Consider the following 17,781-nt stretch of genomic DNA (forward strand, 5'->3'; position numbering starts at 1 on the left):
TTCGAGTTGCCGACTCTCTAAATCCGTTTAAATATTACTAATAATTGATGGTCGGAGGACATCTGAGCCAGAGCACCTGTTTGTGGATTCTACTTCAAGCTTGCATCCTGGTTCCACTGTTCTGAGCGCTTCATTTGTTTCCTATTTCCTTCACTAAGTGCTGCATTGGCTCTAAGTGCTGTATGAACTGTATGTAGCTTCAGCTACTTACAGTACACATTGCTGGGTTTCCGACTATGAGGCAAAGACTTCCCGTTTCACAACTGGAACAAAAACCGTGTTGGTCTGAGTGGTGCCATTCAGATGCAGCTTTATATTATCTGAGTGAATACAAATTTCCTCTGATTGGCTGAAGTGGAGAGGCTGGATGACTCGGCCAATCATAGGAAGCTTTGTATTCATTCACCGTATACAAAGCTGCCTCTGAATGGCTGGGCGCTGCTTATACCAACTCTGTTTTGTTATGGTGTGAGATAGGAAGTCTTTGTCTCACTGCCTACAGTTCATGCAGCACTTAAGTGAAGGAAATAGTTGGTTTAACCAGTTTGGTCCAAAAAAACTATTTCAAGTGACAGTAAACCTGGAGATCGGCTTTCACAGCCACATTAACATGTGTATTCTTTTTTTTTTTTTCCTCTTATCCTTGTGTGGCAAAATTGTAGGCTAAGAAACACAAAATTGATCAGAGAAAAGCTTTTCTTGCCCCCAACAGTGATGAGCCGAATGTGTTTGCAGGAGTGTGACATAGGTTTATAGGTTCATGTTTGCCCTCGCTACTATATTAGACTAGGTTTGTGAAGTTGTCTAATGTAGTCTTTTGAACATTGTCTAAAGCTGCCATCCATTGAATAATTTCTGCTATCCCAAGGTACAGCTCCAATACACAACACACTCCGTCATGATAAAGTGACTTATTAAAGGTAGTAGTAGTAGGATTGAATAAAGTATAGTGTGTTAGAGTACCACATCCCTTAACTTGTAATTGCACTTTTACTCAGTACCATTATTGCTTGATATATTATCAACCTTATATATGGCCCCTGGTACTGTTTTAAAATGGCATTGCAGTTGCTGCAACACTATTTTTAAACAGCATCTGATTTCAGTGGCTATATCTGGTGCTAGCAGATTCAGTCCTGGGAGTTCTGCTTGTCAGTGAGTGCTGTGATCCAGTGAACAGACCAAGAGCTACAATGATCAGCTCTTGGGATCCTAATCCTACTATAATGCTCTGTAAAGTGCTCAGTAACAGATTATAACCACAATGCTTTCACATTACTTTCTAAGAGCTCATTTGGCCATCCTTGAATCGGGCAGGGCTGGCCTTGCTTCGCCTCCCCATGCAGTAAGAGATTACAATAATAGAAATAGAATGCTTGCTGATAACAGTGAGCAATAGATGAATATACAGTTGGGTCAATAAATATTTGGCCACAGGCACAATTTTCATACTTTTGGCTCTTTATTCCACCAGAATAAAATAAAAATGAAACAATTCACATGAATTTGAAATGCAGACTTTCAGCTTTAATTTAAGGGGTTGAACATAAATATCAAGTACAAATTTTAGGAAGTGTAACCATTTTTATACACAGTCCCCCCATTTTCAGGGTTTAAATGTAATTGAACAAATTAATATAATCATAAATAAAATGTTCATGTTTTATATTTTGTTTAGAATCCTTTACTGGCAATGACTGACTGAAGTCTGGAACCCATGGGCATTACCAAAAACTGGGCTTCCTCCTTTCTGATGCTTTGTCAGGCTCTAACTGCAGCTGTCTACAGTTGTTCTTTGTTTGTGGGTCTTTCTGCCTTTAGTTTTACCTTCAGCAAGTGAAATGCATGCTCAATTTGGTTGAGATCAGGTCAGCCATTGCAGAATATTCCACTTCTTTTCCTTCAAAAGCTCCTGGTTTGCTTTTGTAGTGTGTTTTGGATCATTGTCCATCTGTACTGTCAATTGCCATCCAATCAACTTTGCTGAATCTGGGCTGAAAGTATAACTCTAAACACTGCAGAATTCTGAATTCTGCTTCTGTCTTCTGTCACATCATCAGTAAATACCAATGACCTAGAGCTGCACGATTCTGAATAAAATGAGAATCAAAAATCTTTTTTTGCTTAGAATAAAGATCACTATTCTTGGCGTAACCTCATCTTTCACATTATACAAAAAAATTGGGCTAACTTTACTGTTTCTTTTTTTTTTCATTCATTGAAGTGTATTTATTCACAAAAAATAGCTTTTGAAAGACCGCTGCGCAAATACAGTGTGACATAAAATATTGCAACGACCGCCATTTTATTCTATAGGGTCTCTGCTAATATATATATGTGTGTGTGTATATAATGTTTGGGGGTTCTAAGTCATTTTCTAGCAAAAAATACTGATTTTAAGCAACAAGTGTCAAAAAAAGGCTTCGTCTTTAAGTGGTTAAACTGACCTCCTTTGCAGACCAAAGTCTATCCCTTTGATCTAAAAGAACCAAATGATAAAAAGTTTCTTTTTATCTCTCAGCGCTGAGCAATGTTGTGATAAACTTTGCCAGCTGCCTTTTTTCTTATTTACAGATCTAAGCAGAGAACGGCTCTGCACTTGTTACAAGAATCGTGGAAATTCTGGATTAAGATCCTGAGGGGGGGTTTAATCGAGCGCAATTTTTTTAACGATTAATCATGCAACTCTACAGTGACCCAGTGCCATGCCATCACACTACCTCCACCATGTTTTACAGATGAGGTTGTGTGCTTTGGATCATCAGCTGTTCCAAGCCTTCTCCTCACTTTTTTCTTCCTGTCATTCTGATACAGATTAATCTTGGTTTTATCTAACCAAAGAATGATTTTTCCAGAACTGGTCTGGCTTTTTAGATGTTTTTTGGCAAAGTCTAATCTGGCTTTTCTATTCTTCAGGCTCATGAATGGTTTTCACCTTGTGGTGAGCCCTCTGTATTTGCTCTCGTGAAGTCTTTTCTTGATTGTAGACTTTGACAATGATACGCCCACCTCCTGGAGAGTGTCCTTCACTTGTCTGGATGTTGTGAATGGGTTTTTCTTTACTATAGAGAGGATCCTGCTATCATCCACCACTGTTGTCTTCCATGGACGTCCAGGCCTTTTTATGTTGCTGAGCTCACCAGTGCGTTCTTCTTTCCTCAGAATGTACCAAACTGATTTGGCCATTCCTAATGTTCCTGCTATCTCTCTAATGGATTTGTTTCATTTTTTAAGCCTTACAATGTCCAGGATCTCCAATTTGGATGTACATACCCTCAAATTAAACCTGAGTGTGCACTTTCAGCCCATGTCTATTGTATAACTATAGCTTGAATATGTTTTGATAAATATCTGAAAAAAAAAAAAAATTGTGCCCGAGTCCAAATATATATGGGCCCCAACTGTATGTTATCTTTCTATTGCTCCTCCTCTACCCAATGTACCTCAGATTTTTGCTAGTGTCTTAGGAGGATGGATGTCTGGTTCATGGCTTCTACTTCCATTAGCTTAGATCAAGATTAATCACTGCTTAAAGTGGATGTAAACCCGATTCATGAAATTTGAGCTGGGCACATATACCTGCAATGTTTTGTTTTATCTCTCTTCAAAGCCAAGTCCCTAGCTTTGTCCTGCTCTGTTAGTCTGTTATCAGCCTGATAACTTTTGACACGCTCTCCAAGATGGGAGATAGAAGTGTGTGTGGGGGGGGGGGGGAGGTTGCTATAAATAGATTCGCAGACTGCTAAACTAGTCACAGGCACGCTCTGCTTGTGTGGGGAGGGGGTGTGTGCGCCTTTCCTCCAATAGGCGGTCTCACAGTGTATGCAAAGTATCCACACCTACAGGGGAACCAGGAAGAGAAAAATCTAACAGGACGTGCACTTTCTAAACAGTATATAATACAGAAGACAGCGGATATACATTTAAAACTTATGTAGGGAGATGTTTTTCATCTCTGTGTATCTTCACTGGGTATATGAGGGTTTACATCCACTTTAAGCTCATTTCTTCATAGCAGCTATGTGGATCAGCCTGAGTTTGGAGGCCACACCCGGACCCCACTGGACTGAAATGTGACATTAGGGGTGCTGTTTTCTGCATTGTGTTGCTTTTCAGACCTGAGTTTACTGGTAAAAAAAGAAGCCACAAAGCACTTTCCTGGAACAGAGCTGTGACACAGCCCTAAAGTGTGACCCTACCTCTAAAGATTCCTCCTGCTGCTGATTCACTTGCAAGCACCACATGCAAATCTGGTCAATGGTCTGTTCCCACTGCCTACCTGCAGTGACCTGGTTAGCTCTGGCTGCCTGGCCCTCTTCAGCACCAACTGCCTGGGTTTGTAACTAAAGCCTTGCCTTGCACTTTGGGCATTGCTAAACCACTTTGGTTGCATGTCTGCACATAGACACGAAGAGGACAGTCCTGTTGCTATGGGTAACCCCAGCCCATACCACTTTAGTTTGACTCGTTATTCTCTGGGGAAACTGGCGTCTGTAATCTGGAACTTGTTACTCCTTTTGTTATAGGGTCTATTTTATTGGAGTCTTCCTCAGTTCTGTTGGTTGGGGCCAAGTTCCCTGCCCTGTTTTCAGGGACCTCCACCTATTACACCTATTACCGCAGAGTCTATCAATGAACCTCCAGAGCTCTCAGATCAGGCTAGGCTACTGGTTCCTGTGACCATCTCCAATCTCGATTTAGAAAAGACTGCTTTTTAAGCAACGCAGTCTCCTGCTGTCATTGAAGAACTACAAGGGGTCTGACCACCTTGATGCAGTGCGTTCTACCGAGTATTTGGAGGATCAGCCTTGGATGTTTTAGAGCCCCCACAGTGGCAGAAACCTTCCTTTTAGACATAGTTCCCTCCATCTCGCCTTGACTATGTTTCAGCAGGAAAAGTTGTCTGGTCCCTGTGCTAAATGATACTGAGAGTATTCGCCTCACTCCAACTGTCTTTCTTAAAGCGGGGGTCCACCTATCGTTTTTTTTTTTTGGAGTTCATTCACAAACTTTTCTTCTCATGATTATCTACTCACATTTTCTGTGTAATAAAACCGCCTGTGTCCGATTTCGTTGTAAAGAATAACTTATAAAATTCACTGAAGGCGGTTTCCATCTTCATTGTGGGCATTTGAAGCCCACAAGCATGTATTTCCTGGATGCGGTGAATGCTGTGCTCCCAGCATTCACTGAGATGTTGTGATGACACTGTTGCACAATGCATGCTGGGAAGCCTGAGACTAGCTCCCAGGGGACTGTGGGAGGTCTGGGAGAGGCTAGAAACACGCCTACTCCCATGGGAGGAAAACCAGGAAGTGCTAAGAAGATTAGAAAAAAAAAGGTAATTACGGCGATTTAAATTTTTTTACACAGCATGTCAGCATCTAGGCAAGGAAGAGAATGCATAGAGATAATGTTCAAAATTTGGGTGGAACCCCGCTTTAAGGACAGTGCCTTGGAGACTGACTTAACTCAATTTGCAGCATTGACTCCAGGAAGGTTTATGCAGCTCTGATTCTCTGCTGCAGGTAGAGATCATTGCTGGGAGGCCCTAGGCCCCCTTGGATTGTCAGCAGGTGGAGTGCTTTAGCCTCTTGCTGCAGGTACTCTCTGCTGGGGACAAAGTATAAGGCCTTTTCACCTGGTCAAGTGGTCCTCCTTCAGCTGAGCAGCAGCCTCCCGGGGGAGGTCATCTATATGCCTTCCCTTGCCCTGTGCTTAGTGCTTTTCATGCTTGGGTGGACCTAGGGGGGGATATGGAGATATTGGAAACTCCCTTGACCCAAAGTTTTGGTCAGGGTTAGGCAAGCTCAACAGCATTCTTTTGCAGGCCTCAGTGTCACCTTAGGGTGTCAAAGGGGATGCTTCAGTTTCATCCTCAGTGTATTTTGATAACTCTTACCTCACTAGTCTGGATTTGAAGTCTCACTTCATTTCTGTCTATCCCTGTGAGGCTCAGAAAAGAAAACAATGGAATGCACCTATGGAGAAAGCGCCAGACCGAATGATAAGGAGTCCAAATTAATTTATTGGTTAGCAATGCTAGACCTTGTGGGGATGTCTCCCTTGCACCCTAATACTTATGTCATGTGGACTCTGTGGGATTGAAGCTTTTAGTCTTTTAGTGGTCTCATTTTACACCCCTAAGGGTTATAGGGTTTAACTAATTTCATACGTTGTCTTGTTGACCGCACCTAGTAAGTTGGTATTCTGGCTATGCAATCCCCTTTAGTCGCAGAATTTCTACCCCTTGATTTTAAGAATTAGGAATGTAAGACCCTTTTTGTAGTAGATTCCTGATTGGGGCCTGTTCCTTCGGGAGGTTATCCAGATTTTTTTTTTCGTTGACAACATAAGGTTTGAGTCCTTTCGTTCAGGAGTTTTTTGTAGTTCCACTTTTTTTTGGTGGGTTCTGGTTGATCAGCTTCTTGCTGACTCAGGTAGTCATTCCCCTCTGATGGTAACCTTCTCTATCCTGGTCTGAAGCATCATGTTGATCCTCTGTGCTCTCCCTTTGGTCATGTTGACAAACTCCCTTATCTGGTTTGGGATCTCCCCCTCCTCTATCAAGATTAGGGTCCTTCAGGAAGGCAGTCCTTCCTGGTCCTGAGGCCAATTATTGTGTTTTGCCATGTTGTTCGCTCCTCAGTTGGACTCCTTTTGGATGTCCTGACTGTATCTGAATTCCAGTGTTCCCCAGCGGACTCCAGAAAATGGATTTTTCAATGTGTACAAAATCCCTTTTTTTAATGCAAGCAGTGTAAGTTTGGTATCAACCTTTTTTACTTTTTTTACTTTAGCGCAGCTTCTCTTTTCCTTTTTTTACTGAAGTTCTTTGTAAAAAAATAATTTTATATATAGATAGATAGATCTTGGAGCAGATATCAAATGCAAAACATAGTGTGCAGAAACCTACCCTAATACAAAAACCTAATACACACTATGGGGGTGGCTTTACTAAAACTGGAGCAGCTGTGTATTGGAACCAATCGGCTTCTATCTTCAGCTTATTCAGTTAAGCTTTGAATATAAAAGCTAGAAACTGACTGGTTTTCATGCACAGCTGCTCCAGTCTTGGTAAACGCCCCTTTCTGTTTAAATGAAAATTTTTAACTCTAACTTTTGTTTCTTCTCTATGCAGGTAATGGGAGATAGTTTACTGCTTTCTTCTGTGTTCCAATTCTCTCGAAAAATTAGACAGACGATTGATAAAACTGCTAATAAAATAAGGTATGATATGCTTGTTCTAAAGTTGCAGCTTTTTAAATTTAAATGACTATACCTTTCTGAAGGCTAGATCAAGACCTTTGTTTTGTTTAAATATCTAGGTACATGTAATTATGTGTACATTTTTCATTTATGTGCCAATATGCCCGTACAATTTTGTTTTTTTATTTGGCAGAATTTTATTTAAGGACAAAGAAAGAAACTGGGATGAAATTGAGAAGAAGTTGAGATCAGAAAGTGAAATACCAATTCTGAAAACTTCATGTGTGGTAATTCAGCATTTGTTTATAGCTCAGTTGAAGTCACAGAAATAGATATGTAGTCACATGGATATTGTTCTAACAACTGCTATTTGCATGGCCTCATCTCCACTTTTCTATTACAACTGTTGTGCAGGTTGTCTAAGTATGACTGTGCAATCCAGTAGACACCAGAGTTAAAGCGTTTGTTACCCCCAACACTTCATATTCCTGCTATGTGCCTGCTGTACCATGTACTTGTATGAGAAAGTATCCTGTTCTCTTTGTATTACTTCCTTTGTGTGAAATACCTGGTGTTCCTGCCAGTCCCTCAATGTTCTAAAATCTGACCACACTAAGCAGGAGAGCTCACATGGTCAGTTCTCTAGCTATGCTGGGAACTCTCAGCGTGATCTCCTCCAATGATTAGACTTGTCCTGACACCCCTTTAGCTTTTTATTTTAAAATGAATGGGTTGTTTTACAAGGTGATAATTTACAATCACTTTAAGCTGGCTATACGCTGATGACATTTTTTAGACGGTTTCTAATGAATCAGCCAAAACTCAAGCAGTGGATGGCCCTGTTGGCACCCTAATGCCCAACATCCTACAATGTGAAAATCTAATGAACTAGGTGGATAAATCTCAGACAAACAGTGACTCTAGTGAATCGGCTGCAGTCACTGTCTAAAAATGCCCCCACTGTATTCTAATAACCACTAGCTTTTAGAGTACAATAGCCTCAGCAGGAAATTCGATCATCTGCCCTGTTTAGCATAGATTTTTATTTTATTCAGCTGCAGGCTGAATGAAAATTATGTTCATTTATGACCAACTTTAGACCCAGTGCTTTTAGTGATTGGTGACAGAAATAGACACTAAACCCCTTCACTTCTGTACAACAAACCAGCATTAGGTCACTTATGATGAGGGGAGTTGCTGTTACTTTGCTCTTCCAGCACAGAGCACTGGATTGGGGAGAGCTGTAAGCAGCATTTTTACTCAGAGAAAAAAATATATTTGTGTGTCTTTCTTGGTAATAACATACAACTACAGTACTCAGCTTCCTAACTAGAGACATTATGGAATTTTTGTTTTCTTACCAATAGTTTTGTACCTACCCTTATTCTTAAACTACAGTTATCGTCCTATGAAGTTAAACTCTAGCCATAATACTTTCTAAAAATGTGCAACATTCTGGTTGTAGTGGTTGTAAACCCTTGCCAAAAAAACCTGCAAGACAAAGGCATAATGAGCTAGTATGCATAGCATTGATTATGTATTACTTACTTTAGAACGAAGCTCTCCGCTGCGGTCCTCGTTCACCGCTCCGGCCGGCGACATCGCCCCCGGAGTTACTTCCGGGTATTGCGGGCTCCGGCGCTGTGATTGGCTGGAGCCGCGATGACGTCACTCCCGCGCATGGGATGGTGGCAGCAAACAAACCTGTCCCCCTCACCCTGGGAGACAGATGGGAAGGCAGGGGTTTAGAGGCCTTACCGTGAGGAAGAAGATTACACGGAGGAAGATGACACGGAAGGCTTCTCCTCCTGGTCGAACAGGAAGCGGGTTTTGAGACCCAATTGGCTGGGAGTCCTAAGACTCCTAAGAATCAGGAAGACAATAGTGAATATTCGCTATTGTCACATAACTGGGTGGGCTCAGGGAGCAGAGCCCACCTTTTTTTGAAGCCAGAGTCTCAGGCTCTATTCATGTTCTTCAAAAAAAAAAAAAAAAAAACCTCATTGAAATCCATGCATCCGGCATTAGATCTCCAGCTGCAGCAATTTGTTTTAAATTCAAAACATTCTAGAATCTCTCATGAAATATTAGTTTGATTATAAAGACAGGGACCTGGCTTTACCTCATTTTAGAAGATATTCTATTGCTACTCTGTTGATAAGACTTATAGACTAGATGCTAGCTAATAAAATAAAATAGCGGGTCACTGTGGGAAAAATTCCTAGGTGGAATAGACCTCACAAGACGTTTTTGGCCAACTCCTCCTTATAGAGAGCTCGCTGTTCATGTCGCACTTACTGTATATACTCGAGTATAAGCCGACCCAAATATAAGCCAAGGCACCTAATTTTACCACAAAAAACTGGGAAAACTTATTGACTCGAGTATAAGCCTAGGGTGGGAAATGCAGCAGCTACTGGTACAGTAAATTTCAAAAATAAAAATAGATACCAATAAAATGACATCAGAGTGTCCCCATCAGAGTCTTATCAGAGTGTCCCCATCAGAGTCTTATCAGAGTGTCCCCATCAGAGTCTTATCAGAGTGTCCCCATCAGAGTCTTATCAGAGTGTCCCCATCAGAGTCTTATCAGAGTGTCCCCATCAGAGTCTTATCAGAGTGTCCCCATCAGAGTCTTATCAGAGCGTCCCCATCAGAGTCCGGTGAAGCCCACACACGGTCGGATTGTCCGCCGAATTTGGTTCGTCGGCATCTGTCAGACAAGTCCGGTCGAAAAGTCCAACCGTGTGTACGCGGCATAAGAATATATATGGGCCTAAACTTTTTTTTTAGGGGGGGGGTTTGGGATATTTTTATTATAGCAAAAAGTACAAAATATTTTGTTTTTTATTTTCAAAATTGTTGCTCTTTTTTTGTTTATAGCGCAACAAATAAAAACCACAGAGGTGATCAAAAACCACCAAAAGAAAGCTCTATTTGTGGGGAAAAAAAGGACATAAATTTTATTTGGGTACCACGTGGCACGACCGTGCAATTGTCAGTTAAAGGAACGCAGTGCCGCATAGCAAAAAATGGCCTGGTCAGGAAGGGGGCAAATCCCTCCGGGGCTGAAGTGGTTAAGGTTAAACCGCTTCTCTTCCAGTCTCATTGTGTGGCCCCTGGGACTGAAAAGTTTCATACTTACGCCGGGGTCATTTGTATATCGCTATCCTATCTCCTCTCAAGCGAGAATACATTTAGTGCTTGCAGTCGTTCCTCATAATTAAGGTCCTCCAGTGCCCATATTAATTTTGTTGCCCTTCTCTGGACTCTCTCTAGCTCCAGCACATTCCTTCTGATGGTTGGTAACTAGAACTGGATGGAATATTCCAGATGTGGCCGAACCAGAGTCTTATAACGTGGCAGGATTATAGTTTTATCTCTGGAGTAAATTCCCTTTTTAATGAATGCTAATATTCTTTGGTAGCCGCAGCTTGACACTGGGCCCTGACCATCATGCTCTTTTTCATATGCATCAGGCTATTTTGAAATTAGGGACTCCTAATTTCCCTATTACTAGATACAAGATGAACTTGGTACTACCTTACCTATTGGATACAAAGTCAAGATTTTAAAGCTATTCCACAAAATTTTGTTTAATTAATAATTTAATTTTAAATTTGCTGCACATTGATACCTATCCCATTGTGCCTGGCATTGATCTGTGCAGTCTAATCATCAAAGTGTTGGAAAGGATGTGATACAGAAAGGACCATTGCACATATGTGGTGTTTTTGTCCTGATATTCAAATCTATTGGTCCAGAGTAGCAAGTGCTATATCTAAGATTTCAGGTTTGACTGCACCCTTGGGCCCTTGGGTCTATTTATTTCATGGCTCTAATCTCTCATATAAAGATTATCTGAATAACCTAGTTCCTCATTTAATAAACTCTGCAAAGAATAATGTGTCTTTACATCAACATTCATTGTAAGTCCTGCCTGTTATGTCACAAATTAATCTTACACTGATAATGGAGGAAGCATAGCTGACATCTTCTGATTTCTAACATATGGGATCTTTGAATATCTGTAGTCTATTTACAGGCTTAAAGTCCATGGGGTCATTGATTTAAACGGATTAGGTGTTTTCTCATCAAATATCTGTGCACCATGGAGACATTACCTGTTTTTACTGATCATCTTGTCGATTTGGAAAAAAAAAAATTTATGTTTTTTTTCCTAATAAAAATTAAATGAATGAAAAAAAAAAAACTAAAATGGCAGTCACTGGTACATATTAATTTAATAATCACGTGGTAAACACAACATTTCATAAACCAAGGTTTCATATTTGCACAATTGCACATGGAGAGATCAATATCTGTAATACAAAATTAAATTTATGGCATCTTTTCCTATGTATATATTAAAAAAAAAAAATTTGTTTCTCCTTTTTAGGAAATCTTATCAATATTACAAGAGCTGAAGAGAATTGAAAACCAGTTGCAAGGTATTTATGAACATATTTTCCGAGCACTAGCTGTTAAATGTTTAACATTCTGCTTATTTCAACATGTTTTCCTAATCCTAAATCTTAGATTTAGGTTAACTACAAACATAATTGTGAGAATGCAGTTTCATTTGAGTTTCAAGTAATGTTTGTCGTGACACTAAATTAGGTAGGTTTTAAGGTGTATGCCAGTTCCTTGGCAATAAGAAGATCTGCATCTATGCAGATTTTCATTTTTATCATTCAAGTCGATGAGTACAGCATCAGATATTTATAGAATACAATGTATACCTTGCATAGCAGCAATGAAGTAAAGACCCTTTTACAGGGGAGTTCCGTACGTCCCTTTTTCTTCCGTCCGTTGACAGATGAAAAACAGACACCAATGTATTTCTATAGCAAGCGGATGATCATCCATTGAAATCTGCCTTCATTAACCTCCGTTTTTTTTAAATGAAAGAAAGACCTTTTTTTTTCTTCCATTAAAAATCAGAAGTGGACCTAAATGGATGTTATTGGACAAATAGTCAGTTTTTGACCGAAGGACCAGGGCATCATGATTGACAATAGGTTTACACTGGGGGACATTTTTATTTATTTTAATAAAGGACTTGTCAAAAATTGTTGTGTTTTTATTTACTTTTTACACTTTTTTGGTGAATGAGTAGGGATACTATGTACTCATATGGGGGGGGGGGGGGCAGGATCTATTAAAGGAAGCTTCCAGATTCCAATAAGTCACTCCCCCGCATCCCCACAACCACTGGACCAGGGTTGTGGGGAGGAGGTACTTGTCCTCATCAACATGGGGACAAGGTGCTTTTGGGGAGATGTGGCCTGGAATCTTTCAAGAGTAGTGGTGTTGGGGAGTCGGTGCAGTTGATCGCTGGTATGGATTCTGGGGGGGGCATTGTTTTTCAATTTTGGCATGGGGTTCCCATTAAAATCCTTTTATTTATTTATTTTTTTAATTGCCGGATATTTCCCTTTTTACGTTCAGCTGTCAGCAGGGAGTCCCGCTGCCAGCTGATGAGTCATCGGTTGTTAAGGATGTGGCACCCAACTTGCCGGCCCGTTCCTTAGCAACCAACTATTCAAATAGAATTCTAATCGGTCAATCAATTTTCAACTGATTCGAATTCTAATCGTTCCAAAAATTTGAAATTTGTAAGAAAAGGGATGAAAAACGGATGTACACAAATGGATGTAAAAACTGAAGTTCGAATCCGTTTTTCATCCAATTTTCTAACAAAAAAATAAATGACTGAACAAATACAACACATGGAACGCCCATGTGAAAGGGGCTTTAGAGAGTAAGAAAAATAAAAATAAACACGTAGATTAAGCTAGAGAGAAAAGGGGGAAAAGGGGAGGGGGATTGTTCCCGAGGGGCCTAGGTCATGGTAGGGGAGCTGGTACTGGCAAAAATAGGTGGGAGCATATCACTATGAATCAAGCAACGTGGTGTCCGATACCATGGAAAGAAACGCATCTCTCCATAGCTGCCAATTTTTTTATATTTAGGAATATGATCATGTAAGGTAGTGTTTATTTTTCTTATTGTGGCAATTGGAGGCATTGCCTGTCAAACTCTTACATCTGGTTGAACGAGGCAGTGGTGCAACTGCAAGCCGAATGCTTGGCTCACAGTTGTGGCATGTTCCTGCAATGCAAGACTGCCATTTAGATAAATTTCAGGGGACAATTTCTCTTCATCAGACTGGTACGGGCACTTTCTACCCAGTGTCAGAGCTTTTTGGCACTTTCTACCCTATGTCTGAGTTGCTTTAAGCAGCCAATGGACATAAGTCACCGGTCCAGAAGTTTTCAGTAGGATTTAGTAACAATTGTCAAGTCTATGGTGGCAGCAGTATCTGCATGTGATGCTTTCTTCCAACCCCCTCCCCTTTGCAGAACTAACCTTGCAATTTTATAGAGCATTCTATAGTGTTGAAGGATTTGCTGCCCTCTAAATTCTTTTTGAGATTTTTTTTAGGTCCTCTCGTACTCGAGGGCTACTAACTTCTCTCTCATTTAATACAAGGAGAGTACATGAGTTTTGATTATACTGTATATAAGATGAATAGTATACAATGTAAAACGTGTTAAATCTTAGAGCTGCTGACAAACAACCATCACCTTCTGAGCACAATTGACATTAATAGACACAAAAGATGACAGCGCTCCTAAATCCCCTTTTCTCCCTCCTGGAAGAAAAGCAAGTCTCACCCACTTAATCTTGCACGTATACAAATATCTACAGTCCAAAATGTATTTTCTAGGAACAATCTCAACTTATCTCTCCTCTCCCTAAATTTCTCTCTGTTAAACACACTTGCTGTATTTTATGATGGCAGAAAGCACATACCAGTTCCACAATAGAAATGTCAAAAGCCTGACCACACTGAGCTTGTTTAGATTTGCGCAGTCTCAGCTTACTGTGCGCCAAGCCTTTGCTTTGGTGGATGATACTGTCCCAGCTTCCATCCTGAGTTCCAAGCTTCTCTCTGGATCCCTCTTCCAGCTATAGGCAATCAATTGACCAAGCCTCACTGTCAACCTTTCTTCAGTGTTACTTCCTTTGATCTTGCACCAACCTGCCTCTCCAAAGGATGCAGTGTTGCACACGTTTTTTCATCCTTACTTCAGAGCTTACACTCTCCTTAACGGTAAAACAGAAAGAAAAAGTCTCCTTGTGCAGTACAAACATAAAAGAACTTTATTCGTAATAAAAGTACTACTCGCAAGTGTACAGTCTATCCATGCATTCAGAAGAGGGCCAACTCTCCACTGGTAACACCCGATTGGGGCCAGCACTCAAAAAACAGAATCCAACAGGTCCCTTCCATCAACAGAAATGTGGCTCCTACCATAACCCAATGCGTTTAGAAGCTTCAGACACCTTCGTCAGGGGTCCCCTGATGAAGAAGGTGTCTGAACCTTCGAAAACTGAGGCTAAGACACCTCAAGAAATGTTTTTTGAACGCCAGTTTCACTGCGCTATAAATATGCCACTTGGTGTTTTCAACAGTCTCCCATGTTAAGACGGGGCCATACTTTTCTGATCAGTCCTCCTTTGTTTTAAATAAACAAATTTATTTTCAAAATGTAAAGTCTGTGTTTGAAAAGGATTAAACATACTGTATGTACACGTAATAAATGATGACCAGGCTGATGTTTATACATACAATTGTGTTTTTTTGTTTTCTAGTGATTAATGCAATGATCGATCCAGATGGCACTCTTGACGCCCTAAACATGTTGGGATTTGGAAGCCCATTTCCTTCAACACATTCAAACTCAAAACATCATAGTTCCTTAGTACACTCAATCAGTCCTTCATCATCAGTTCTTTCCCAGACAGAGAGCAGGAGCAGTCGGTCAAATGTGAAAGTAGCATCATTAGACGCTGAAAGAGTTCAATCCATCGCTGATTTTAGCCTGCAATTTAATAGGTTCAATCCTGATGGAAAGGAAGATTCCACGTCTCAAGAATAAGATTTATAGTGAGAATTCAAACAATGTGTTCCGTTTTTATGTGTACACAGCTTATGTTGATCTACAAAATACTTCTAAATAACAAAAACTCAGAATGTGGTACATTTTTTTTCCTAATGTATCTTTCAAATTGAATACCAAATCACATCTTTGAAATGATGGGAAAAAATTACCTGTTTTAGGTAATTTTTATACAAACTACAGTTATAAAGTAGCAGTCTGTATTAATCATTAGGAAAGGAAACTTCTCAGAGGGTAAACAAAAATGAGAGAGATGCTTCCAATCTTAGAGGTGCATTGTTCTCTTCAAAACATAATATGAAAAAATGTGATTTACTTTGACAGTGTGTTACCACAAACAATGTATATAGAACGGTTTTAACTGTTATAAAATCTCTTAGATCACAAAAAGATTTTGCACTGTTGCATTGTATTGAACAGAAAATCTCGCATTGGATAGCATTCTGTTATTCAAATACTGTTACCGAATAACATTTACTAGTTACTCCTGTTTCATATTTTTATGTATGACGTGATTTTATACTCTTCAGTTGTGTATTCACAAACCTTTTACGTCACCGAGAATTATTAATTAAAAGAGCACTTGTGCCTTTGTCGTACAGACAGGTAAGACATTGCTCACATGGGTTTGCTTTGGCCCATGTTTGCTCTTAAGTACATGTATGTATAGCTGAAGCATGTTTGCAGACATAGTTACGGTCTCTGTGTGTGCAGAACTGAATTCTACTTGTGTTCTTTAAAAAGCAGAACTTTAGGAATTAAAGCCCAATTGAAAAGCTAAATACATCCAAGGTGCATTAAAAATAAAATGTGCGAGTCCTACAGTTCAGTTTCTTTAGACATAAGCAGCCAAAGTCCTACAGTTTAATTTCTAGCATGGTAAAGGGAGAGTAGATGTCAGATCACTGCTACAACACAAGAGTAAGAATCCATCTCTACAGCAAACTGGTAGGTCAAAGGCTTTGCTATTCAGGCTGCGGCTGCTTTCTAAACAAAACAAATCGTTTGACTTTCAACACCTTTTGTTTCAATGTACATGGGATGTATTTATCCAAGTTAAATTTAAAGGAGTTGTAAAGTCAGAAGGTTTTTTTTTATCTTCATGCATTCTATGCATTAAAATAAAAAACCTTCTGTGTGCAGCAGCTCCCCTAATACTTACCTGAGCCCCCTCTTTATCCAGCGCTGTCCACGAGTGTCTCAACCATCCAAGACTCTCCCACCTGATTGGCTGGGACACAGCAGCGGCGCCATTGGCTCCCGCTGCTGTCAGCCAATCAGGAGGGGGGGGGGGGGGGCGCCTCTTTGTCTGAATGGACACAGGGAGCTGTGACTCTGCTTGGGTGCCTCCATAGCAAGCTGCTTGCTGTGAGGGGAACTCAACAGGAGGGAGGGACCAGGAGCACAGAAAAGGCACCTGAGAAGAGGAGGATCTGGGCTGCTCTGTGCAAATCCACTGCACAGAGCAGGGTAAGTATAACATGTTTGTTATTTTTTTTTTTTTTTAAAGTACGAGACTTTACAATCATTTTAAGGCTCCATTCACATTTGGAGTTTTGGGATCTCGGCAGAATCACTGCGATTCTGCCTGTGATTTCAAATTGCACTGCAGTTGCAAAACGCATATTCGGGGTGCCATTCATTTTCAATGACACCTAAATCGCAGTGCAGTTTTGCTGCGATTATCACAGGGTAAATCAGGCGGCAAACTGCAACATGTGAAGCTTGTCACCCAAAAAGGAGAAGGAGCTTCTCTTGGGCGACAATCTTTGCATGTTGCGGTTTGCTGTGCAATTTATGTCGCCGCAGAACCACACTGCCTTTTAGGTGCTATTGAAAATGAATGGCATCCAAACGTGCGTTTTGATATCACAGTGCGACTTGAGATGGTGGGCAGAATCGCAGTGAAAAATAAAACAAACGTGAATGGAGTCTAAAGTTCAGGTGGGGTTTAACGGAAAAGATAGCAGTGCAACCTGCCCCCCCCAACTCCAGCTGATCAAAAATAGTGCTGGTTTTTCAAGTACAGACGAATACTTACCATAGTCCACAATCCCATGGCAACCAGCAATGAGTTCCTCCACTCTAGTGGTGGAACTGGGGTCAAGTGCTCCTACATCATCACATACAACGTAGTTCCAACTTTGGACGCTGGTCCTGAATTGTACTTGACATCGGCGAGAGGGGCAGCATTGGAGGACTGTTTGTCCCATGCAGAAACGGAGGAAGACTATGAAACCCTGGATAAAGGTAATTATTCCCATGCATTAAATCATCCCCTAGAAAAATTAGCACTATATTTTTCAACATACTGGGTGGGCTACAATTTTAACTATTATTTCTGCCCGGAGTTAGGCTTTAAGTCATTATGGGAAATAACTATCATGAAAAGAATGTTATAGCATTGGTTTAAGAGAAAAAAAACATATCTTTCTTTTTATTATTTTTTTTTTAATACAAAATCTCATTTTGGCCTTTCATTATGTATGCATTTCACCTAAGCAGTTTTTCACCCCAAGCCTGAAACCTTAGGCATGTTAACTTGATCCATTCAGCTCATTCGAGAATTCTGAATCTCTGTTATATCTGACAGGAAGACAAA

General features: G+C 40.4%; 1 protein-coding gene across 6 annotated transcripts in view; it reads left to right on the forward strand.

Annotated features, from left to right (window-relative positions):
- The window catches only part of CEP170 (centrosomal protein 170), a 141,317-nt gene extending 124,191 nt beyond the window's left edge, over positions 1 to 17,126 (forward strand). For all 6 annotated transcript variants that reach the window (XM_073627941.1, XM_073627944.1, XM_073627943.1 and 3 more), the window contains exons 15-18: positions 7,142 to 7,230; positions 7,403 to 7,496; positions 11,609 to 11,660; positions 14,872 to 17,126. In XM_073627941.1, coding sequence (XP_073484042.1) covers positions 7,142 to 7,230; positions 7,403 to 7,496; positions 11,609 to 11,660; positions 14,872 to 15,158 — 522 coding nt within the window. In that variant the 3' untranslated portion in view covers positions 15,159 to 17,126. The remainder of the gene's footprint in view (positions 1 to 7,141; positions 7,231 to 7,402; positions 7,497 to 11,608; positions 11,661 to 14,871) is intronic.
- The last annotated feature ends 655 nt before the right edge of the window (positions 17,127 to 17,781 follow it).

The sequence above is a fragment of the Aquarana catesbeiana genome, linkage group LG04 (assembly GCF_042186555.1).
Source record: "Aquarana catesbeiana isolate 2022-GZ linkage group LG04, ASM4218655v1, whole genome shotgun sequence".
NCBI lineage: Eukaryota > Metazoa > Chordata > Amphibia > Anura > Ranidae > Aquarana > Aquarana catesbeiana.